Source organism: Corvus kubaryi, unplaced genomic scaffold (assembly GCF_017639235.1).
Source record: "Corvus kubaryi isolate FWS band 111438036 unplaced genomic scaffold, C.kubaryi_AGA036_p1.0 split3-73, whole genome shotgun sequence".
Lineage (NCBI taxonomy): Eukaryota > Metazoa > Chordata > Aves > Passeriformes > Corvidae > Corvus > Corvus kubaryi.
In genome coordinates, this window is record NW_024582091.1 from 4,615,654 (window position 1) to 4,641,498 (window position 25,845).

General features: G+C 39.6%; 1 protein-coding gene across 15 annotated transcripts in view; it reads left to right on the top strand.

Annotated features, from left to right (window-relative positions):
• Window positions 1–25,845, top strand: part of TINAG (tubulointerstitial nephritis antigen) — a 132,262-nt gene that overhangs the window by 30,879 nt on the left and 75,538 nt on the right. For 14 of the 15 annotated variants that reach the window (XR_006014129.1, XR_006014132.1, XR_006014134.1 and 11 more), the window contains exon 9: window positions 387–492. Coding sequence is in view for 2 of the 15 variants with exons in the window: in XM_042016682.1 (XP_041872616.1) it covers window positions 387–492 (106 nt within the window). In the remaining 13 variants the exon portion in view is untranslated. Of the gene's footprint in view, window positions 1–386; window positions 493–11,394; window positions 11,441–12,556; window positions 14,861–25,845 lie in introns of those variants that run through there. The other variant, XM_042016679.1, reaches the window with a different exon arrangement.

The following is a 25,845-nucleotide window of genomic DNA, read 5'->3' on the forward strand; positions in this document are numbered from 1 at the left end:
CTTGAATATGCAGATGCTACTCAGAACTGAGTAGTTTGTACATGAACCTTGAGGAGATACATTTTATTGAATTGGATTTCAAAATTTATGTAAGCCTTCACGAGGCAATGTTTCTTCTTACTGTATCGGAAGAAGTCAATGACAGGGAGTTTCCACAACATGGAAAACCAAAAAAAATTATAAGAGATCTTTGAGAGAGCTCTGTTGAAGTATTTCTGTTGTTTTGCTCACAACAGGGCACTTCTGAGAAATTGATGCTTTGAGATTAATTACAAAGTACACTTAATGCAGTCCAACACACAAGAATTTCACTGGTAAGATGCAAGGAGCAAAGAGGAATAGAAGTAATGTTTGCTGACTGTGGTGATTTTCCTATTGTTTTTCAGCGATAATGAAAGTGTATGAAGATTTTTTCCTTTACAAAGAGGGAATATATCGCCACTCCCAGAAAGCAGGATCTAAATGGAAAACTCATTCAGTCAAACTCCTTGGGTGAGTAAAGCACATTCTTTTACCCTTTTTCTCTGCCATTCATGGGTGTAATAAAATTTCAGTGACCAGTCTGGAACCCAAATATTTGACTGTCACAGATGGAACACTGCTACCTCCCAATATAAGGCTGCATTATCTGAGAATTTTAGAGAGTATTGGAAAGAAGTGTAGACCCATTGTCTCTTAATCTACTCTAATATTGGTTCAAAAACTTCAAATATAGTGTTTATAGAATAAGCCATTAAACCCCATATAAATATAGAAAAGACCCACATACACACACACACACACACAAATATAAATAAAAATACTTTTTGGGTATTCACAAATATTCCAAGTACATATCAAGTTGTGAATGCAAATAGAAACATAAAAATTGACAGTGACCTCCCAATTAAATGGTATAGCTTACTGATACAGCAGTCTGGGCTCTCTGTGCCTTGAATAGAAATAAAATGTTGCTGAGATGCTGGTGATTTTATTTGGGAAACTGCTTCAGAAGCGTGTGTGTAGTACACCAGTGGATTTCCTCTCAAATGTAGACCAGGGCCACTATGTTAAGAAGACAAGTATGTAATAATGCATATGCTTGAATTACTGAACACACCACGAGGTTTTATTCTTTGACATGAAGGGAATATGAAAGGATGAATTTATTAAATCAGCAAGTGCGTACACAGAAAAATGACTGGGGAATCTCATGCAAATATTTTATTGGTGGTCTAGAATATCATATAAATAATGATTCCGTGCATGCTAGGAAGATTACTGAGAGTATCTTCAACAAGTAGTTCAAGAAAATAAAGTTGTGAAATAAGGTGCATTTTGTGCTTGTGGTCTTAGTGAAGATGTCTTCATGAAGGGCATGGAAATGCATATAGCTGTGGAAACTGCTGGCTATGAATTACAAGAGTGTGCTTGATAGTGGCATAGAAGCAAAGAGAAGCAGCCGGCTTATGAAAGATCATCCTTCATACTGCTGCAAAAAAAGTATTGACTCAGCCTAGCAGAGGAAAAGCTCCTGAATTATGACTATAGAGAATATTGTGAAGCAATGAAAAAGAGAAACTGGAATTTAGTGTAGAAAAATGGAGGGCTGATTTAGGAAAAGATGTTTATGGAGAACAGATGGTATATGTTGGGTTTTGTGTGTTTTTGTTGGGTTTTGTGTATTTCAGGTATATTTGAACAGCCATGAGAAACCAATAACATTAGACAGTAAAATTTGCAGTGCAATTTGGATAATTTAGCTCAGGGATGAGCTGCTGTGAGGCTGTGAGTTCAGGGGTTGGAAGGGCTGTGAAGCATGCTTGGCGCAAGCATAGGTGATGACAACTATTCCCTAAGACAAGATGCTCCACATTTGTGCAGAATAACCTACCCAGATGAGTGACTATGCAAGAATGGCACCAGCAGACAAAGTGATGGCTGAGGAGAGAGGAGAAGATAACTAATGTACCAACTATATGCACCAACCATATGAAGTTCAACAAGGGGAAGTGCCAGATTCTGCACCTGGGGTGGGGCAGCCCTGGATGTATGGACAGACTGGGGAATGAGATGCTGGAAAGCAGTGCCTCAGAAAGGGACCTGGCCAATGTCAAGTTGAATATGAGTGAGCAGTGCCCTGGCAGCCAGGAGGGTCACCTGTGTCCTGGGGGACATCAGGCACAGCAGCACCAGCTGGGCAAGGGAGGGGATTGTCCTGCTCTGCTCTGCACTGGGGCAGCCTCACCTTGAATATTGTGTGCAATTTTAGGTGCCACAATATAAGAAAGATATTAAACTATTTGGGGACATCCAAAGGAGGGCAATAAAGATGTTGAAGGGCCTTGAGGGGAAGCCATATGAGGAGCAGCTGAGGTCTCTTGGGGTGTTCAGCCTGGAGGAGACTGAGGGGAGACCTCATTGCAGTTACAGCTTCCTTGTGAGGGGAAGAGGAGGGGCAGACACTGATCTCCTCTCTGTGGTGACCAGTGACAGGACCTGAGGGGATGGCCTGGAGTTGTGCCAGGGGAGGTTTAGGCTGGATATTAGAAAGAAGTTCTTCATTCAGAGGGTGGTTGGGCACTGGAACAGGCTCCCCAGGGCAGTGGCCACAGCACCAAGCCTGACAGAGTTTGAGAAGCATTTGGACAATGCTCTCAGGCACGTGCTGTGACTCTTGGGGTGTCCTGTGCAGGGTCAGGAGTTGGACTCGAAGATCCTTTTGGGTCCCTTGCAACTCAACATATTCTGTGATTCTGTGTTTCTATGCTGAAGTGGAAGCTGAATTGAATGGGAACTGACAGGCTGTGCAAAGAAAAGATAACAACCCTCAGGCAAGGAGCTACTCTGAGCAAAACCTGAGTGCCTTGACTGAGACACAGGAATGTGCTGAATGGTCACTGCCAAACACAGAGTAGAAGGAAAGATGACTGGTCTCATGTACTGAAGAAGGACATAAGAAGTGAAGGAAAAAGAAGAAAACTGAATATGATGTTATGTAGGAAACCTCAGACTTGTTCAGGATTTAATATGGGGAGAATTCATTTTCTTACTAACACATTTACTTAATTTGAATATTCCTGAATGGATTCCAGTGTATCCAACAATATAAAGAGTTACCAAGCCTTGAATTGTCTAATGCACAAATGTTGTGGCCTCCAAGACTGTGCTATATAAAAATATTTGCAGAGCTGTTTAATAGTAAAAATTGAATTAGATCTTGACAAGTTGGAGACTGTTGGATCCTAGGCTAGGTGTTTCTAGCAATGATAAATCCAGCCATAAAATGTAATTCTGCATCATGAACTCTAAACCACTTCTTTTTACATATTTCAATGTCTTCAGGATTAAGTCATCACTTTTTAATATCATTTATTAGTTTCAATGAATTTGAATGCAAAATATGTGTCGTGGGTATAAGTTCTTTGTCACTCATATATAGGTTGGGAGCAAAGGAAAATGTAGACACCTTGACCTAAGTGAAAAACTCATGGGAATCTCCTCATAGTTGTACTTCAAATAAAAATAGTGATGAATAGTTGCATTTTGCTTAGCTGAGATGGCTCCTGGAGAGACAAAAAGGAGCAGAGACATACTGATAGATAGGATAAAAAATGAAGTTTTGTGTGGGTTGATGCTTATTTTAGGCTCATTTTTATTTATAACCCCTTCCATAAAAGAGATTCAGTATGTGTAAAGGGCATCCATAATAATGACTGACCCTATTAAGTTGATATTTGTAATATCTCATTTTTGAAAGTGCCTTAAATTGCCCATGAACTGTACAACATATAGGGTGATGGAGTGATAAAATGCAAATACATTTTGGTGAAGCTTGCAAGAGCTATTTGTACAAAACCAGAAATGCACATATAAATTGCCTAATTGATCATTGGACCAGAAGGATTTTAAATGTTTAGATTCACTTCCCTTGTTCTGCAGCTTGAAATTGCAAGTTATTTTCTATCATTCAAAGGCTTATTTATAAAATCAGCTCTGACAGGACTGGGAGTCTGTTGCAGTAGGGTCTCCTGCAACATCCATAGACACCGAGGCCCATGGAAAGAAAAAGGGAGTGATTTTTGATAGAAGTTTCAGAGATCTTTATTTTCCAGCCACATGGCCAGGGGACTGCTGAAGAACTGAGCAATCACAGGACAACCAGGGTCCTCCCTGGGCAGGGGAACACAAAATCACCAATGGGGAACAGGATTAGGATACGTGTGACCAGGGAGCAGGGAGACCCCGTGCCTAGGCCATGCCTCTACCCCAGGGTCCCCTCTCCCAGGACCCCATGGCAAGGAGGAGGAACCCCAATAGGAGTCTATCTCCATTGAGGTACTGTGTGACCTCAGGTTCAAGGAGAAAATATGAAAACATGGAATAGCATGGAAGGAGGAGGGGAAAATGTGGAACAGCCAGGCGGAGGCTGTTGCGGGGAGCAGAGTGTTTGGGTTTGGTCAGTCTCTCTAGACAGTGAAACAGGGCTTTCAGTAATCTGAAGGCAGGATGGACTGACCCACTGATACTTAGAGAGAGCAGGATCTCTCAGGCAGCTTCTGTGTCAGTATTCCAGAGACAGAGAGGTAAGCAGAAAAAGTGAATAATGGAGACTGGGATACATAACAGCTAAGTTTTGACTTAGAAAAGTTAAATCCCTATACCTCAGCATGTTTTCCTTTATCTTTTATAGCTATTCATCTGCTCTAGCTTGAGTATCTAAAGGTGAGCTGAGTTGCTTTGTTGGATCTGATTTCTCCTTGTAGACTATAAAAGAATTTGTGGGATAACATCACACTTAAATAGCTAAAATGAAAAATTCTAGATTAGATTACAGAAATCTCACATGCAATGGCATCTTGAAGTTGCTTAAAACCAAAATGACTGGTGCATAATATGCATAGTAAGACAATATTTTCAGAATATCTTGCATATGTATGTGTGTATGTACGTACATGCATTCATGGATCCGTACATACACAATTACAGCTCTTAATGACACCAGAATGAAAATAAGTTAAAGAGGCAAAATGAAGCTGCAAATGGCAAGTGGGACTAAGAAGGACAAACTATTAGTTTGGTAATTTTCATTTTTTCATCTGCACTCTGTTATTTTAAGAAGACTGATGGATGAAAAATGACATATGAAACCATCATTTTAATCTCATGGTCTCTTAATAAAAAAGGCTAAATTCACATCAAAGATGAACTTGGTGGTAGATTTCTTTCAGATCTGTGCATTTAAGCTAGGATTTCTGAACAAACCTGTCATATCTATTCTATACTAGATTCTCTGTAAATTTGTTTGTTTGGTTTTTTGTTTTGTTTTGTTTGTTTGTTTGTTTGTTGATTGGCTAGGCTTTTAAAATTTCTTCTTTCTACTCTTCTGGCTTTCTTTGTTCCATCCAGGAAAAGAAATGTAATGTCCATAGGAAAAGAAAACCTGGGGCAGATTTGTTGGTATAAAATGCCGTAGTCTTTTTAGTAAGGAAAGTACAGTTCAGTAAAGGAAGTGCTTTGGATGGTAGCTGTGGTTCTAGTTCAAACAAATCTCATTTCCAACTTAGTGAAGTAAAGTATCCATCATGAATGTTTGCATTGCATTGCATTGCATGAATGTTTGTTGAGACAAATCTTCTCTCAAACTTTTATTTCTGAGTCATTTTAGTATCCATGCCAAACTACAATATATGATCCATACCTCACTAAAAAGCATCTGCTGAAGCCCTGACACTGAAAAATCCAGGAAGTCTCAAACGCCGGTGCCTTTGGCTATAGTTAAATCTATGGACAATCACCTTAAGGCTTGGAGGAAACAAGAATAATATTATTAAAAGCCTTGATAATCTCTCATGAACAAGATAGATTTTCAGATGCTTGGAAGGTGCTCAGAATGAAAAAAGGCTTTAAAAAGAGGACACTGAGATGTGCATTTGCTGGAAACACATTTCCCCTCTGTTTTAATTAGCAATTCACAGAAAGATTTAAATGGAATAATGCAGTAGATTAAATGGCTTAGCCAACTACTAAACTGAAACATCTATGCCCTGAAAAAGCATTGGTTGAATGTTTAACACAAAAAGCCATACTAATGGAGATAAAATTAATATGTGAGGCAAAGAGCTTGTGGTTTACTGTTGAGGGGACAGCCAGACAGAGCAACAGCATTCTAAGATTTAATACACAATTAAATGACTCACCTATGCAAAGTCCAAAGTCTTAACTACTGTTGGTGATATCTGGAGTTTTGGCTTTGGAGATGTTTTTCTCTATATTCTTCTCTTTACTTGCCCTCACTCGAGCTTACACTCAGAATAACTACAAACAAGTAACATCTTAAACCAGCAAAAGTTGTGACCCAAACCCTTTTTTCCCCAAATAAAGAAACCTGGGCATGAGTTCCCTTTTCCTTTCATGGAGAAAAAATAATTACTTTATCATTGTCAGACAATCAGCGTCAGGTGTTATAGTTAAAAATTAAACAGCAACGCTCAAACGTATTTTACAGCAAAGAGAAATACATGAGGAGATCATGGGGAGAAGATACAGTGTCTGATGATTCATGCAGTTAAATCCATGAGACTGTCCCCCATACAATTCATTACAGCACATCTGTGGGATCTGTGGGAGTGATTTAACTATTGGCTCACTGACTCAATTTGACTCACCTCTCATGTTGAAAAGTCTAGGCAAAACTATAATTTCAAATTCCAGCAACCATTTTCTAAGAAGCTTTCTCTTGTGGTGAACATTAGCCAGTGACCCTAACCTTCTTATTTTTAATACAAGATTAGGAACGAAACTTTTGTCTAATTGAGTAGATAAAATTGCTAGTTTTTGAAATGTACTATGCTTTTGTGATTCAGCACTAAGAATAGGACGTGACCCACAAAAGTTAGACTTTTTTTTTCTCTGGTAGCATCATGACAGTTATACAACCAAGTCCAGGGAAGAAACTGAGAAGAGAAGTTTTGGACTGCATATATTTCTTGCCAGCAAGCAGTTTAAATCCTTGGTTAATACAAAGCATTGACTTCTACTAATAACACCTAATCTGCAGAAATTAGCCTGAGATCCAAGATCTGTCATTCCTCTTTATTTTTAATGCCTTATTAGATTTCAGTTCATATCTTCAGTCCTAAGGAGTGAGTTCGTGTAATATTATTTAGCACACTCTTTAGAAGTCTTCACTGTATTTGCTGCTAAGAGCATTTTACCTATAAAAGTGACTATAAGCACACTTGAACCTAGTTTCTGTTATCTGCCAAAACACCTTGGTTTTGAAGCCACTGCTGATACACCTTTTTTATTGTATTAGGTTTTATTTCCAGTTTTTTATTATTTTATTCAATGATTTATTATCAGCTTACTTATTTCCTGATAATTTTCTTTATGCTTTTCTTGTGAAGTCCACCTTAATTTTTGTGGTACAATATATTGAAAAACAAACTTGGAAATGTTCAAATAAAACCAATTTCCATTCTCTGCAACACTACTGAAACAGTCTTTGTATTCTAGTTTTTAACTGTCAGGCAGAGTTGTATACTCAGGGCCTGCTTCTACAGAGCTAATATAAAGGAAAAGTTATTACTGAAAAGGACAGCTAAGGTGCCTCTACTTTATAAAATTGTACACAAAATTATGAAAATAATTTTATATAAGACCACAAGTAGTCATTCTTTTATCCGAAAGAGCAACATAATTCTTTTTACAGTAATTTTGAGCAGGTTTCCTTTGAGTAAATGGAAACATATTGCTTAGTTTTTTCTCCTGAAGGGGACTGAATACAGTTTTGTGAAATTACTTTTTTTTATTCAAGGTTATTTTTGATTGAAGATCGTGATAGTTTCTTTTGGAAAAGCTAAGTGGAGTATTTCTTACAAAATATTTTTGCCACAGAGAAGAAAACTTCCTTTTAAAAGTTATTTTCAGTAATTGATAGACAGACCTTCTTAATGGTTTCTTAAAATCTCTTCTTTTTCTTCTTAATAGAAATGGAAAGTTTGGATATGAAATGGTGTCATGATTTAAGCCCAGCTGGAAATTAAGCAGTCACTCTCTCAGCTCCTTCTGTCTGTCTCCCCACACACCTCAGTGGAATGGGGGATAAAATCAAAGTAAAACTTGTAGATTGAGATAAGGACAGTTTAATAAATAATGTAAAATACAATAACAATGGCAAGTGATAATAAAAAGGGAAAAAGAAGTGCTGTAAAATGCAATTGCTCACCACCTGCTGACCAACACCAGAACCCCCCTTCCTGAACCCGGATTGGATGCACTTCTGGATAACTTCCCCCAGTTTGTATACTGGGCATGAGTTCTATGGTGTGGAATATCCTTTTGGTCACTTCTGTCACCTGTCCCAGCTAGGATCCCTCCTAGTTTATTTTGAATTCCTCTTCACTGGCAGAGCATGAGACGAAAGGAAAAAAAAGTCCTTACTTAGCAAAACCCAAAACATCAGTGTGTTATCAACATCACTCTCATTCTAAATCCAAATCAAAGTACTGTAACAGCTACTGAGAAAAAGTTAACTCTATTCTAGCTGAAACCCAGACATAAGGTTGAAAGATTTCCTAAGAATATCAAAGGTAGGGACATTAGTGATCTAAAGCTTTGCAAAAATAACCCTAAGAAATTCCCTGTCTGTCCAAGTAATGAGATCCAGAATCTCTTTGCTTTTAAAATGACATTCATTTGGAGTAAATATCAAGCTGGAATAATCACAAAAGCAAACAAAAGAGTGTGATTAGGTTATTTTGGTCATCTTCCAGAAAATGCAATATTGTTCTCTAATGGATGTTGTCCAAGAATGTGTCAACTCACTTTAAAGTCTCTGTCAATTACACTTGGGAAAGAATTCCACTGGGAGTTTAGTTATTTCACCTAATTCCTTTAGGATTATGCTTTTTTTTGTTTTTAATATTGGTTTTGAAGATTTTGAGGGACCCATCAACACTTTCTCGGAGCTGCTACTCTGCAGGGAAAATGATCTGGAATGATATGTAGAGTAAGCTGGATGCAGCCATCACTACTGCCACTGGTCGTTAAGGTTCAAGTAGGGGATGTGGAAGGGAAGCAGCGGGGGGACCACCACAATATATCAGGAGAGTCTGTTCTATCTTCTCTTTACCCACCCTTTGCAAAGAAGAAGGCAACAAATATATCTGCCCTGAGCCTTCTCTCCTGAGGGCTGAACAAAGCCATTTCCCTCAGCCTCTCCTCATACATCATGTGCTCCAAACCCCAAATATCTCAGTGGACTCCTGCTGATCTTGTTCGAGCCTGTTAATGCCTTTCCTGTGTGGGGAAGCTCAAGGCTGGGCACTGGGCACAGAATGGCAGTCCAAAAAAAAAGGAGATCAGTCACTTCTCTTGACCTGCTGGCTGCACTCCTCTATATTTTAATTTAATATACTTTAATTTAGAGTATTTGATGAATACTCATAGGCATTCATTACTGAGAAAGCAGCTCTTCTTTTTAAACTGTAAATAAAATGCATATGTCAAGTGCCTATGTATCTGACTATGATGACACAAATCCTGGAAAACTAAATTCATGGATATGTTATTGTCAAAGATAAAAAAAGTTACTTTTCTACCTTGGCTTCTAAGTTTTCTTTCATCTAGAAACATTTCTGAGAATCAGTAAATTCCTATCAATGTATGAAACTAGAAGCTGACTCTTTTAGAAAATAACAAATGTCAGAAATGCATTTAATCACAGAAATGTGACCCTGTGGGAACTGGTCATCATCATGCTCAAGCAAGCGAGAGAAATTATGTGTAGTACGAAATACAGGAATACATGAATATAAATTCAAGGCAATTTTTCTCTGTCTTTGAGACTAATGTGAATACTGGACTTTCACATTACAGCTGCTGTAATTTTTTTAGTAAAATGCTCATGAGTAAAGAAGTAACTCTGAATCTGATAAGAAATTCAAAAGCCTCCGATATATCTTTTTTGTTTAAATTTATGATCATGACAGATTGTATCTGAAATACCTTTGGCAAAGAAACTGCAATTATTGATAACCCCTGAACATTCATGTGGTAATGAAAAGAAAAAGCATCATGAGACCTCTTTAAAAAAACAATAATTGCATTCCAGGGTGATTATGGCAAATACTGTTTTTATGATTCCATGAATTTAATGATCAGTAGCTGCAATTTGTACTTGCAATTGCAATCCACGCTTCATCTCTCTGCTAGTCACCAATTTGTCTTCCTTTCCTTTTTCCCTTTGGCTGAAAATGCAGGTATTCCATGTAAATGATGGTTCACTGTTAACCAAGGAGAGTTGATGCCACCATCACTGTTCAAATAAAAGGGTGACAGAAAAACCCCAATTTCCCCATTCACAGTGTGGGATTTCTCATCATATTTTTGCTGGTTGCCTTTGAAAATGAATGGAGCACTGCAAATACAGCTCAAACATGTGATGTTGATGGAATATACACCAGTACACACCTTGTCAATGGCATTTGATATATCCTAGGATTAACTTTATGCTAGGGAAAACCATCTAAACATTCACATCTTTGGTTTTCTGTTTATTTGTGCCCTTGTATAGGCACCCAAGCATCATGAGTAGTGAATAGTAACTAGACAAGCATTTGTTGTATAAATTCAAAACAAGACAGAGCTCTTTAAGCTCCAGCAGGCAAACCATGTGTACTTAGCTACCTAAGGTGTGCAGCGTAACTCTTGCTCACTGAAATACATCCAGGTGATTGGGTTGGAACTTCTTCTTCCCTGTGTATAAAGTGAGGCCTAAAAATCAGAGTACTATGCAGTTCAACTACAGGTATACAACTATGAAAATCCTGTCACTTGGCAGGTGGGGATGGCAGATGGGGAAAATTTCTTGTATGATTTCATAGATACTTCCATAGAAGTTAACATGTCTTCAAAGATGATTAAGTAAGTTTAGAGGTCACCCCCCCATACCGTGCAATAAAACAGATTAGGCTGACAGCAGTTCAATTTGATCTGAGAAAAGCTGGGAATATTTTCAGTCTGAACTCACCATTTATTTCTCTAAAAGTGCTGGATGAGACTTTTAACAAAAACATTCTTAGGGGTCTTCAGTGTTCACATTAGTTTTAATATTCCTATACAGTTCAGTTCAGCAGGCAAGCTCACCAGAAGAGAGATTCTATCAATGAAAACAGGTCTTGTCAATGAAAACAGGTCTTTGCAATGAAAAACTGAAACTACACTTGTTTTAAGTTTTTGTCATCACTAATGGCGATTTGACTTGTGATTAGCAGGTCAGCAGGTAACCTCATTTGAATCATCAAAGTTTGTTATTCATGCTTTGTTCCGATACTGGTAATCACAACTAGCTAAGACATGCTTTTATTTTCTGATTACTTGTTTCATCAAAGTACCATTCTTTTCTAAAAGGTGGGGAGCCTTACGTGACAAAAATGGACAGAAACAGAAGTTCTGGGTGAGTGAATACTTAGGGCTGTGTTTTGAAGCAGAAGAAAAAGATTTCAACAACACAGATCATCTAAAATCTACTTCTTTGCTTTCATTCACTCTCTGCAGCTGTTTTTTTCCTACACCTTAAAGTGTCCTGCATAATTCTATTCTCTCTCTGGAAACTTTTGTCATGCTGACCCTCAAACTATATCATCACCTACCTCAATTTCAAAGCCTGTTTCATCTCACTTATACCTGTGTTTTTCCTACACTGCCTTTTCTGTCTCAAATCTTATTCAATTTTTCAAATGTTATTAAAAATTTCTATGAAAAGTCAGTTCTTTTTGATGCCTGCAAATGAAAGTCAATAAAATTAATCAATAATATTTGTTAAAATACTTGGAAAAGACAAATTTGCTGTTTAAACAGTGTTGGCAATTGTTATCCAGCCATCAAAATAAGCCTCCAAAACTAAAACCAATCAAACTAAGAATATTTCCTTTAAGCCATTTAGAGTAAGTCAAATTTTATCATTTAGAGTAAGTTAAATTTTATCACTTGGATTATGACTAACAGCTCATCTTATTACTCCTGCATTCATCTGAAGGGAGTTTGGTGTTTACATAGCTGATGGCAGGGCTTATGGTAGGTAGTTTCACTGATATCAAAGGCAAAACCTCCTGAGACTTCATCAGAAAATAAATTGCTCAATATGTCAATAGCTACGTGAATAAAACTTCATTTTTTAAAAGTCAGCTGGTTTTTTAACAGGTGTCTTTAACAGGTTTTTTAAAATTGGAATTCCGACCGTTGTTGTTTTAATGACCACTTTCACCAGCCAAGAGCTGAATATTCATTTAATGATTTCTGCTTCAATTTATCAAACTGTCTTGTAGAAATACTATTCCATTTTTACTAACCCTGATTTTGGAACTGAAATTTTGATCAAACCAAAAAAGGAACAAATTTTTAGAAATTAGAAAAAGATACATGCTAATTCTCAGTGCACCCAATCTGAGAGACTCTGTTTCTTAAAAAGGAGACTAACATAAAAGATTCATTTTGCATTTTAAACCTTGCATTTTTAATTAATATTTTCAAATTAAATCTGAGAATTTTTTTCTGCTTTGTTTACTTTCAGATTGCTGCAAATTCCTGGGGAAAATCCTGGGGAGAAAATGGTTATTTTAGGATTCTACGTGGACAAAATGAGTGTGATATTGAGAAGCTGATTTTAGCTACTTTGGGACAGCCATAGTTTATCTGTACCATATTCTGCTTGATGTATCTATTCTTTCCATTGTTGTATATCGAGTCCTTATGGGGAAATAATAATGTCTTCTCTCTAAGTTACCTTTCTGTTAGTCCTCATGAGGTCTTCCTGACTTGAACACACTGCAGGCATCACAGCACTCTTGGATCTCACCTGGTACAAACACCCCTTTAGGCTAAAAGCATGTTATATCCAGGACTACTGAAAACCTTGATGTGTCACAGAGCAGGAAGTTCCCTCCTGATTGAATAATGCCTGAAATAAATGGAGTTACACTGTTAGCATGAATATCTTTACAATACATACTCCAATCAGAAATTACTTCAGAAATATTATGTACTCTTCCAAACAAAATTGGCTCAGCTCATGATCACACTGAATAACAAATTTCAAAGAAATGTAACCAGTTCTGATCCTGTAGCTGAAGAATTATTTCCTATCCACCTTACTTACAACTGAGTAGATAAGTTGTATCTATGTATCAATATCTCATCCAGGATACTATATTTTTTCTAGTAGATCCCACAAAGTTGATGCATTCAGTGTAATACAAAAATAGCTTGCAGTGAAAGAGTGTATTCCTGTTCCTGCAATCACAACCAAAACTGTAAATTTTAATAATGTTTTAATTAAAATAAAGAAGAAAATGTGATTTCTCCTCAATTCAGTCTAGATTAGACTAAATCTGGAACTGCTTGCCTTCCACTCCCTGTTTAACTTGAGAACAGGCATGTGTCAACATTCCCAAAAACCTTTTTCAAACAGAAGATGATGGAAAAGGTACTCTGTTGTTTGCCTCCACTGACATATCTGCAATCCAGGCACAGTTTCTGGTGTTGGTGATCAGGATCACTAGTGCAAATGAGACACGCAGAACTTCTAATGTTTCCATAGCTACTTCTGTCTGAAGAAGCAGCTTTTTGACCTACATCCCCTCCTATAAGCATTGCTGCAAATATTGACAGGTTTGAGGACTCTTTTGCTTATTTGCTAATTAAAATATAGATATTGCAGCTATTGACATAAGAAGAAATTAAATGCTTTCTAGCCCTTTCAGTTTCAATTAATCCAAAGGCCAAATGCCAACAGGAATAAAATTATCTATGAAAGAAATCATGGCATGTTAAATAAGTGGGGGGAAAAAGCTGCCATGAAATTTCAGTGAACAAAGAATTCCCAGGGATACCTTCAGTGTATTTAACAGAATATGTTAATTCTTTCTAGAAAAAGAACCTGATTTCTAATGTCATCAGAAAGTTCCTTCCAGAATTTTTCATGGTGGTAGTATACAAAAGACACCCATGCGTCTGAAACAACATCTCTTAAACTAAAGTTGGGTGACAATTTATGTTTCATCACTACTTAAGGAGCTATTGTTAAAATGTCAGTAGCATACTACAGCACAACAAGACTTCTGCGGCCTCTAGAGTCATATAGTAAACTGAGTTTAGACACAAAAAAACCTTTATTACTTGAAATTTGTAGCAAACTGTAACACAAGCAATTTTAGAAGCTCTAAATGCTCTCAGACAAATAACTTTTCTAGTTTTAGTGAGATAAGCCAGTACTTGAGAGGAAAGTGTACTGAATCATCTACACACCTATTTCCCAACCTCTTGGTATATATTGATTCCATAAATGTCAAGATTTCAGAAGAGTATAATTTAACTTTGGAGTGAATGACACTGTAAAAACATGTTCAGTAAATTCTGGGGGGGATTATTTAGTTCAACTTCAAATTGGTCTGCACAGCTGTGGTTTTTACTTTTGCCAGTGGCTGTTGCTGCTCCTGATTTGCTTATGAGATCTTCCTAAGATCTGGTCTCTAATGTAAAACTTCTTCAGTGATGAGAAAACTCAAAACGACTTTCCTAGATCTTTAACAGATCAAACCGTCATATTGGCTTGAACAAAACACCACATGCAAGTGAAAGAAATCCAACCATATTGAAGCAATTGAATGGTTTAAAAAGTCGTACTGCTTTACCCACCCTCCAGAATTAACCTTTTGTGACTATACCTTTTGGTTCTTATGTATATGGGAAATGCTAATTTTTTTATTGTTCCAAGTGTATAAAAATGAGAGTCTGGCATACTGAAATCGAGTTAGCTTTGTGGATGCACCACCTGGCACATATTTCTGTGCAGATATGAAATAAACAAGTATCTTGACTCTGTGTGCAGATCAGCTTCATGCACAGGGGTTGAAAGAACCCATATTTGGGACAATACTTTGAGTGATGTATGTGCTCAGCACCCTCTTCATACTCCCTCAGTATCACGAAGCTGCTATCTATGCATATGTGACAGTACCTGGAATTTAACAGACAGACAGATATATCTGCATCTGGAACCCAGTTTGCTCTTTGAAAACAACCTTGATGTTGTGGCAAATATTCTGATACTATTCAGAGCACAAGTAAACAATCTTCTGCCAGTGCAGGTCTTCTCACAATGTGGAAGAGACAGTGGGGCCCAGGAGCCACCAGTGGCTCTTCCTCATGCAGACTATCTGAAGACAGACTTTTAAATATCAGGGCTTTGATTTCTTCTAGTTCATGATTTGGTTGGATTATGCAGAAACTTGTTCTTCATGAAGACCCACCTCTCATTTCTCTCCTCTGTTTTTGACATCTCCATCACTAATACTCAGCTATGCCTGCTAGCTTGGACTGAAAGTGTCATGTAGCCTGGAGCTTTTTCCTGAATGAATATAAAGGAAAAATATGTGGCTCAGGTTAATTTGAGAGAGAGCTCACCAGCTTTAGAATACTTGTATTACTGATGACCTGTGGGAAATTCAGAAAGGGGTTGTACCAGGAAGGGAAAGCAATGCAGGAACAACATTTATGTTTGTGACATGGAGGAAATTTTCTTTTCCATAAAAATAGGAAGGTGACATTTGTATAACAAGCAAAGAAAGAAGTCTCCACTCAGATTACAAATTACAATATGTCCTGTTAGCAACATGCTATGTGAAACTTTGAATAATTGTTAGTCTCACAGAGAAATGTTGAATCTGGGTCTAGCTACAGGAATGTATGTCTTGGTACCTGGGACCTGACAGTATACATTTCTAAGTTCCTATGTATTTAGAAACTGTTTCAGATAGAACTCTGAATAGAAGTAGCTGTGAACTCAGGAGAGTTTGAATCGCCTCAATATTAACTGAGCAGAACAGGCTCCATTTGCAATTTATACTGATCATCCTTCAAGGCTTTCCCACAATCTGGTCCTAAATGTTACTGATAGTATCTAATAGATGAAGACATTTGAGATGGCTTTAAGTGAAATTAATTTGAAGTTAAAAGGACTAACCAGGCAAAAAAGGAACCCGGTTATTTTCACACTATTCTTACCTTTTTGCCATCCTATTATTATGGAAACTTCATCTGTTTGCTAAATGATAGGAAATCACACTCCAAAGATTTCAATGGAAAGCACTATCAATAGCTGGTAATATTCTGAGTCATTTTGTTTACATTAGGGTGCCTGGCAAGTGTTAAATTCCTGAAGGCAATTGCTCTGCTGAGCTGACTGAGTCATGGGCAGCTGCCTCTACACCTGGCCCCAGGCAGAGATTTTGAGGGTGCTGAAAGGCACAGAAAACTCTTTTCTATGTTACTAAAAATCACTGCACACAACTTGGCAAGACCAGTTTTTCTCAGCTATTGGAGTTTGCTCATCATCATTAGAAAGCCTGAAAAATTGGTGGCACTTGCCACATGGGGATTTTAATTTCATTTTACTATTTCAGAATCATGCATGTTGAAAATTATTTTACACAGCCATGATAGGTGCACTGAGGCAAGATATTCCTCTTTATTCTAGTTATCAAAGTAGGGAGCTAGGTGGAAACCTACAGAATTCTAGCTCCCCAAGCATCGAAACTTTACACTATTTATATGTCTTAACAAACAAAGGTATTGCGTTTCATTGGTTACAAATTTCACAGCTTTTTCTCTAATTAGTACTCAATCCCTTATTTGCTAGCTATGTTCCTTGCTTCTCATGCTAATTAGTCCTCATGCGCAGTTCTTCCCTCCATTTGAGTAGGTGGTCAATGAGTTGGTGGTCATGATCTGCCCTGCTCAAGTTACCTTTCCTGCAGTTACTTCTCAGTCCTGCTGACTTCACTGCTGGTGGCTATTGTGTAGACAGCACATTCAGTTCCCTTTTCCTCAAAACAAAGGATTATCTAAGCCTACAAATTTACAGTGCACTTGCTTTATCATAGCTTCTTAGCTATAGCTACTGATTAACAACAAAAACAATTGCAAAGTTTGGTTTAAATCTTGATGTCTATAGATATGACCAGCACAGTGTTGTTTCTACCTCCCTTTAGCTGAGGGATGTAATATGTGGCTTGGATTTTGCCTGTCTGCTCTTTATTGCCTGGGCCTTTCCCCAGGATGCTGTGGTTAGGAAAAAAAGATTTTATTTAGGATGGTTGCTTTGTCTTGGATGCCCAGAGTGAAAGTCCTCTAGGAGAGCTTCTCCTGGGCACGCAGAAGTTAGGGAGGCTTCCTGGCTTTAAGCTGGCAGCCAGCACTGGCTCTCAAAGATGCAAAGACTTATGTGTAGCTTAGTACAACATGTTTTATAGGAATGCAACCTGAAACAAGAGGAAAGAGAACTCCCAGGGATGTAAGGAACTTGCATCTAGAGCAGGGACGAGACAAGACCTGAGAACAACAAGGGAACAGTTTTCCTGTAGTTGCAGGGATCACGGAAAATTGCCAGACTAAGAGCAAGCCTGAAGAGAGGAGCTACACTTCTAGGAATCAGACTAAGAGAGACATATGTTTGTAAATCTTTACAGCTTAGTGTTTTACTAGAGATGTGACAGGAACTTGCACCTGGGTGCTTAATGCTATACCTACCATTTGGAAACTGTTTCCTATATGAACTTACATCTTTGCACCCATTCCTCACTGCAAGGACCATAAGGATGGAGTCTGTGTCTTTGCCTGAGTTAACAGCAAATTGTAACATCGCTTTATTCTAAAGTTCTCCTGCATCCCCTCAGTTGAGATATACCCATACCCAGTTATCATGTTTATTTCCAGGCACTGTGGAGACTCCCAGCTCTTGAAATTTTCTTGGTCCGATATGTAGTTCAGCAGTCACCCCAAGTCAAGGATGGTGGCAGAGGTCAGTGAGTGAGGGCTGCAGAGCAAGCACCTCTGTCTCAAATAACTTTTAGTTAGGGCATATTACAGAAAGAATGAATGCAATGAAAGGAATATGTTTTCTCTTTTCTTTATAAGTCTAGCTGTCAAATACACCATAATACAGTGAATATTATTGCTTCATCTATAACAATTTATTGTTGTGTCTGGAAGTCTTCATCATGGAGCAGCTCTGTGCAAAGCTTTTCCTGGAGAAGGCAGCTGAGGCAGAAGCCTGAGGCAGGAGGTCAGACTCTGCTCACCATTGAAATCCTCTATGCTTTAAAGTTTTTGGGGTTCTTTTAGCTGTGGGCTCCCTCAAGCTCTGTATGAAATATTTTAGGCTTATCTATATGTTTCATTGAGCTGTTCCAACAGTGACAGCCACACAAACACAGAGATAGGAACTCATTAATTTAAACTACTCCCTTAAAATAAGCACAGCTGCAATTCCATTGCAAAACTCTGAAGACTCTGATCTTTTATTTCTCACTGCAGCAAAACCAGCGTAAAAGAACAAGTATAGTTCATTACGTCCATCTGTCCTGGGGTGATGTTATGAAGCTGCTTTATTCCTTAACCGTCCGCTCAATGCCCAAGGACGCTGTGCCTTTAAGACGGACCCGGGGGGCGGGGCCACGAGACTGAGTGCGGGGCAGTTGAACGGCTCAGCCCAACGGCTCCAGGGGCTCGGGAGGGAGCGCGCCGCGAGCACTGTGCTCCTTTTTGTTTTCCTTTGTGTTCCAGCTAGCTGGGAGAAGGTTCTGTTGGTTTTTTTCTTGTTCTTTTTTTCTTCCCTTGCCTCACTGCCTCCCTTCCCTCCTTGCTGGTCTGGGGAGCCTGGGGGGGCGATCCCGGTGGGCCTGTGGGGTGGCCCCGGCTGGTCCAAGCCTGGACGTCTGTTCCCTCTCTGGGAATTTGTTGTATTTTGAGGGGTTTTTTTTCCCCCTGTTCTACCCTGTTTTGTTTGGTGTTAATAAACAGGTTTTTTTTTTTTCACTTCCACTAGCTGTGACCCGCTTGTCTTATTGGTGGAGGAAAGAGGGAGGCCCTTTTCCCTTCAGAGGAAACACTCATTCTGAAGTGTTTCCTCCTGAAGTTTTGTCTCCAAAACTGAGACGCCATCAAATCATGATACACAGCACAATGTTTTATCAAAGAAAAAATTATAGAAAACTTATGTGTAGAAGACAAATATTTAGCCCTAGTTTGCTGTACTGTCATACTGTGAAGGACTCAGCTGTTGGTCCAAATTCATCAGCAATATTGCTATTGCATGTAGTTATAATATTGTTCTCACTTAGAATCACAGAACTGGAAAAGACCTCTAAGATCAAGTCTAACTATTAACCTAACACTGCCAAATCCCTATCATGGACCCTAACATGGCACATCTACAGGTGGTTGAAATACTTGCAGGGGCAGTAATTCAACCACTTCCTTGGGCAGCCTGTTCCAATTCTTGAAAACCCTTCCTGTGAAGAAATTATTCCTAATATCCAATCCAATCCTCCCCTGGCACAACTTGAGGTCATTTCCTCTTGTCCTGTCACTTGGCAGAACAGATTAACCCCCCACTTTGTGATAAGGTGCCCCTCGAGCCTCCTTTTCTTCAGGCTAAACAACTCCAGTTTCCTCAGCCTTGTAAGACTTGTGCTCCAGCGAAAGAGCTTATCTTCATCAAGACAATTGGAAGCAACAAAACTGGACAATCAAGGTTTTAGAAGCTGCACATCTTCTTTTTCATTCTAGATAAGTTTTTTAAGAGCACTGTGTACTACTAGCCAGCAGGATCCCAACATCTGAAAAACTGTATTAAAAGTGTGACCCGAATAGAACCCAAATTGCTGAAGTTTGTGAAAGTCTTGACAGCAGAGGAAAGGCAAAAAGGGGAGAAGAAGAGGGGGGGAGAAGTGGTTTAATAATTCTTTCTGGTTTCCACCAGGTATGGAAGCAAAAACTAATTGTACTTTTTCAATGTAAGCAAAGCAAAATTCAGCAAGTTTTGCTGAGCTTCAGCTCAGTCTAAAGCAAAAAATAAGGCCATACTTACAGATTTTTACATACTTACAGCAAGTCTGGGCCAAGCTTTGACAAAGTCTAAAGCAAGCATATGTTTCCACTGGAATCATCATCTTGTAATAGTTCCACTCCACCCAGTCTGGTGTGAAACTCACCCCTGTTTCACTCTGATTTCCTTCTTGGAAAACTATCCAAAATCAAAATGGACTGTAACAGGAGATTATCTCAGCTTCACTGAAGGAATGCACCAGATTAAAAAAACCAAAAAAAACATCTTTGATGTCTAGCAAATACAGATCCTGCCAAATTTCATATAGCACTGCTCAACCAAAAAATACTAGAGTACCACAGTGGTGGCTGCCCTAGTGACATTTTCAAGGTAAATAACTGCATAATGATTTATCCAATAAAAAAAGACAGATCGAGGGAAAAAATACAACTAATTACTCATTTTTCCAAGCCCTGAAGAATTTATTGTTCCATTAAACAGGAAACCTTCCTGCTTTGAGTGAAGTGTGGATGAACAGATGGCATTTCACTAATTGGCTACTTTTAATGTGGACTTTCATTCACTGTTCTGATGCTTCTCAGTCCCTCATGGTGTGCTGCCTTTTAACGTTTGCATTTCTTGTGTTACTGTCATGCTAACGTTTGGGACACAGAAGGTGATATTTAAATAAGGTTGCAGGCAAGCTATCTGTGTCCACTTAAGAACTTGGGCTCCCATAAGTTTCCATGGTATTTTGGAAAGGCTGCTGGAATTTAGTTCAGGAGACCAGAATAAAATGAAATTTAATTTAATTTCCATGTACTGAATTTTCTCAATGGACAGACCACCCAAGTGGTAATAGCAGAAAGGGAAAGAATATAAATGGGCAAAACGGCAGTTTTGATTTCAGTCTGATTCTACTCCACTCTTTCATAGAATCAGAGGATCATAGAATGATCAAGGTTGGAAGAGACCTTTAAGATCATCAAGTCCAACTGTCAATCCAGCACCACCACTGTAACCCCTAAATCACTAAACCACATCATCCAGAGCAAGATCCAGATGCTTCTTAAACACTTCCAGGGATGGTGACTCCACCACCTCCCTGGGCAACATAACAGTGACAAATTTTTCTCATATCCCATCTGAATCTCCTGTCCCAGTTTAAGGCCATTTCCCCTCGTCCTCTCACTGCAGGCACAGTAGAAGAGACCAGCCCCCACCTCACCATAACCTCCTTTCAGGCAGTTGTAGAGAGCGATGAGGTTCCCCATGAGCCTCTTCTTCTCAAGACTAAAAAAATCCAGCTCTCTCAGCCACTCCTCATAAGACATATTTTCCAGACCTTTCCCTTGTAGCTCCAACAGCAGATTCTGTCACGGTCTCATTCTAAAATGAGGTAAATTATTAGTCATTGGAAGACAAAATTTGAGAAACTGAGCATGTAGAAAAAGATGTTAAGAAAAGCTTTTGGTTTAAGCCTGAAAGTACATGCTGATGTTGGTAAAGCAAGGTGATTGAAGAGTTTGGGTTGGTGGCCCAGAACAGTATCATGCAGGCGTGGCTTTTTACTTACAACTTCCTCTGTGTGAGATACTCTGAGTTTTTACATGTATAAGTACAGCTCCAGGGAGAGCTAAAGCATGTTTGGGAAGAGAGTACTGCAGAAAACAGACTGAGATCACACTAATGGGCATGACAATAGCTGCAGCACATGCGTGCATCTCTGGATGTGTGAATCTGTGTGTTGGGATAAATACAGAGACTTTTTCTCCACAGCACTGTCTTGGGTCTGGAGCCCTTCTGCAGGAGATCTTCAAATCACAATGATGGGTAATTCAGGTAGTCAGGGTGTTCAGAACTGCACAAATGTCGGGAAAGAGAACAAAGTTTTCTCTCTGAAGGCACGTTGCTCAGTTAATCTAAAGACCATGATGGCATCTACAGAAGAGATGAATTTGCTTTGCTGAGAACACTGACTGACAAGATAGGCCTGTGTAACTCTTTACTATGATTTTTAAAAAAAAATACTCTTTATAAAACAATTAATTTTTAGCCAAAGGGCAAGAACTTTAACTTTTTAATCACACAGAAATCTCTGCAAAAGCATCGCACCCTTCAGTATCAGGAAGAAAAAAGGACAGACAACAAGGAGGCAATCCTGGTGCAGGTCCCCCAGCCCTGCCAGGCACAGGGCCTGGTAGCACGCACACCCTACCAAGAAGTGTACTAGTGTGAGAAATTGTACTACTTCACACCAAAACTGCTCCTGCAAAAGTCAGCTGAGGAGTAAGAAAGGCCTTGAATGGTCTGTTTCTAAACCAGAACATAGCGCTACATGTGAAAAGCTAATCCTGTATTCAGGAAATTCACCTGAATTTATGTGAAAAACATGGCAACAGAGTTCTGCTCAACAGCTGGGCATCATGTGAGATGAGCTATCTGGGAAATTTTTGTTTCTGAGGCTGGAACTTGTGTCTTCTTGGTGTGGTCCCTGAAAGCCCCCAGATGTCACCAGGGAGTCATTGTGACGCCTGTGACAACAAGCCTTTTGGATGCAGAGGGCAGCCCTGAAAGGCCACAGTGCCTGGCCTCCTCCATCAGGGACAGACATCCAGTTGTGTGCTTTCTAAGGGTGCGGAGAGGATTTTCTGGACAAGGACACTAGCAGGGCCTGGGGCATGTCTGTGTCTCTTTGGGGAGGAGTGAACACCATCAGCAGGACCACTGCATTTGTTTCATCGAGCTGCAGGGGACAAGGAGCCAAACGCCAGGGAGTTCCCACAGCAGCTGGCACCAAACACTACAGGAGAAGTTAAGGAGGATGGACCACAATGTGGGTCAAGCTCTAAGGTCTGAACAGGATGTCCCAGCATCAGGGAGGAGTGAACGCCGTCAACGAGGACGCCGGGTTTCTTTCACCGAACCTCAGTCTTCAAGGAGCCGATCCCCACAGAGGTCCTGCAGCACCTGGCACCAAACACTGTGGGAGAAGCTAAGGAGGATGGAACGTGATGAGGGACGAGCTCTAAGACCCGGACGGGACATCCCAAGCTCCTCGGGGAGGAGTGAGCGCCATCACCGGGGACGCCGGATTTCTTTCACTGAACCACAGGTGGCAAGGAACTGATTCCTGTGGAGGTCCGCAGCTGTGCCGGGCACAAGCCTGGTAGCACACCCTACCAACAAGGGAACTACTGTATGCCCTGTTACCAGTGTCAGGAATGATACTACTTTAGACAAAAACAGTCCCTACTAATAATTGCAAAAATAAAGTCAAATCCAATGCTCAAGGCTGGGGCCAAGCATCTATTCTCCATCAAAAAATGCATCTGAAAATCTAAAGATACTTGCAAGGCCTTTTTAGGTTAAAGAAGATAGCAAGCATGAAACCTGAGTGCTGGTTTTGTCATCATGTTCTATTTTACACTGTTCTATAAAATGTGGTACTGAACATTTTGTATGGGACTGCCTTTGTTCCCTATATTGTATTTCCACAGTGTTATCAACTGAAGATGTTACCACATTTTCTCCTTTCTTCCCTAGTATCAACAACACCAGTGGCTTATTAGAAGAATCTCTTGTCCTTCCACGCCTGTTTTCTTAGGCTTTACTCACCCAGAATAACTTTTCCTGTTTTTTACCATTCTTCTCACAAGGTAGCAGTGAAAAGTGAAGTCAATTTACAATTGCTCTGTCTCAAAGGCACTGCCTATAATGCCAATCCAAATCTAATGCCTCGTAGCAAGCCTCTGAAAAGCTTTCTCTTCTCCTGCTGCCATAGAGACTTTAAAAATAATCCCCAAGGCTTTCATAGAGAAATTTGGCCCCTTGGTATGCCCTGCACAAAGCCTCAGGCTTAATGCCCAGAGTGGCAGTACAGGCTACAGGCTCTTCAGACCATGGCCAAAGACTGACAAAGTCAGTAAAAAACAGTGGTGTGCCAAGAACTGTTACTTTCAAGTAAGACTGGAGCAAAAAGAGGAGTCTTTTCAAAAGACAGGTGTTACAATATATTAATTACTGGACAAACTCCCCCGTATTCAATTTTTGTATTTAACTACAGTTGGCCTCTACTTTGAACACTTCTTGTGTCACTCCATGAGTAGTACCACCACAGAACAGAAGCTTTAAGATGCCGCTGTGAAGGAATTCAGATGAAGATCAAGCTGCCAACTTGCTGGCTCACAGATTTGATGTGCACCAAGTTGCTTTAACTATAAATTGTGACCTGCCGACCAACAGGGAAAGCTACAGTCACCTGCAACACATGCTATGATAACAGAGCCAATTATTTTAGAGAGATTTTTCACTTGTTGCAGCCCTCATGATTGTGTTTAGCTTGTTAGTTTTCTATGCAGTCACTAATAAATCCCATAAAGGGGAAAAAAATTAGGATGTGGAGACCTCATGGATGATTCCATGAGGAAAACCTGACTCTTCATGAACATATAGAAACATTCAAATCTCTCCATATCAGGCAACCTGAAGGTGCTTTCTTATCTTGCATGAGTGTGTTTTGAGTCACAGAATCCCAAAACAAGTAAGGTGAGAAAGGACCTCCAGAGGTCATGTGGTCCAACCTCCCCAGCTCAGGCAAAACCACCAAGAGATGGTGGCCCAGGAACACGGCCACACAGCTTCTGAGTATCCTCTCCAAGGACAGACACTCCACAAGTGCTCTGGACTATCTCTGCCAGTGCTTGGTCACACTAAAAAAGCATTTCCTGATCTTCAGAGGGAAGCTCCCATGTTTCAGTTTGTGCCCATTGTCACTGGGCACCCATAAAAATAGCCTGGCTTACTTAGTCTCTGTACCTTCAATTCAGCTATTGATGTATATTGGAAAAGATACTCTCCAGAGTCTTCTCCAGGGTGAACAGCCTGGAGGCAGCAGTCTGAGCCCTTCCTTGTAGGAGTTGCTCTAGTCCCTTCATTGTTTTTGTGGACCTTTGCTGGAGGCTCTCCAGTACGACCATCTCTCCTTGTGTTGGGGAGCCCAGCACTGGCCAGAGTACTCCAGGTGTGGCCTCACCAGCACTAAGCAGAGGGGGAGGATCACCCCCTCCCTCCCCCCGACCTGGAAAGTCTGCTGAGGAGTAAGAAATGGCTTGAGATTGTTTATTTCTAAAACAGAGCATAGTGCTGGGTATGAATGTGAAACCTGTGAATTTATATAAAAAATAGGGCAAGAAACATTATTTTCCCATATGTCTTCCTAAATAAAAAGTACTGAACTCTTGTGGTGTCATAATTTATCCACCAGCTTCTTTTCCCATCCAGAAATGCATGCAGAAACCCAGTTAAGCAGTCTCAGCATACTGAGCGTACATAAAAATTATTCTGTCTAGGTATCAGTGAGACTGATGGTGGGACTGTAGACCTAGCAGAACTGGGTAAAAACATTTCTTTTTCTTTTTTTTTTAACATCTTCTTCTTCAAGCCCTTGAAGCAATTTTGTTTAGTGTGGCTCAGTACTCATGTTGTTCTGAAAGGATTCAGTTATATTGCCTGTGGAACATTCAGGATGTTGTCAAGATAGGCCCTTAGAGCAGTGTCAGTCTGGGCAATAATATTTGTCTTTATTCAGAGGCATCAAGCTCTGTATCAGAAGCAGCTGTAACAACCTCTAAGTGTACATTTACACACATGAATGCTATCTCGAGGGGAATGCTTTAAAGGTTTGTGTAAGTGATTATCTGATCAAGGAAGTTAATGACTTTGTCTATTTTTTTAAAAAAAAATTCCCCATCTTACGTCTATCACAGAAGAATTTACCAACTTTCCATATGCATATAGCATCTTTGAAATATGATGCACTTCCTAAGAAAACAGCACCACTGTGTCATGTTTTAACCCCAGACAGCAGTTAGGGTGCCATGCAGCCATTCACTCACCCTGCCCCTTCCGCTGCCCCACCTTAGTGGGACGGGGAGGAGAATCGGAAAAACGTAAAACCCGTGGGTTGAGATAAG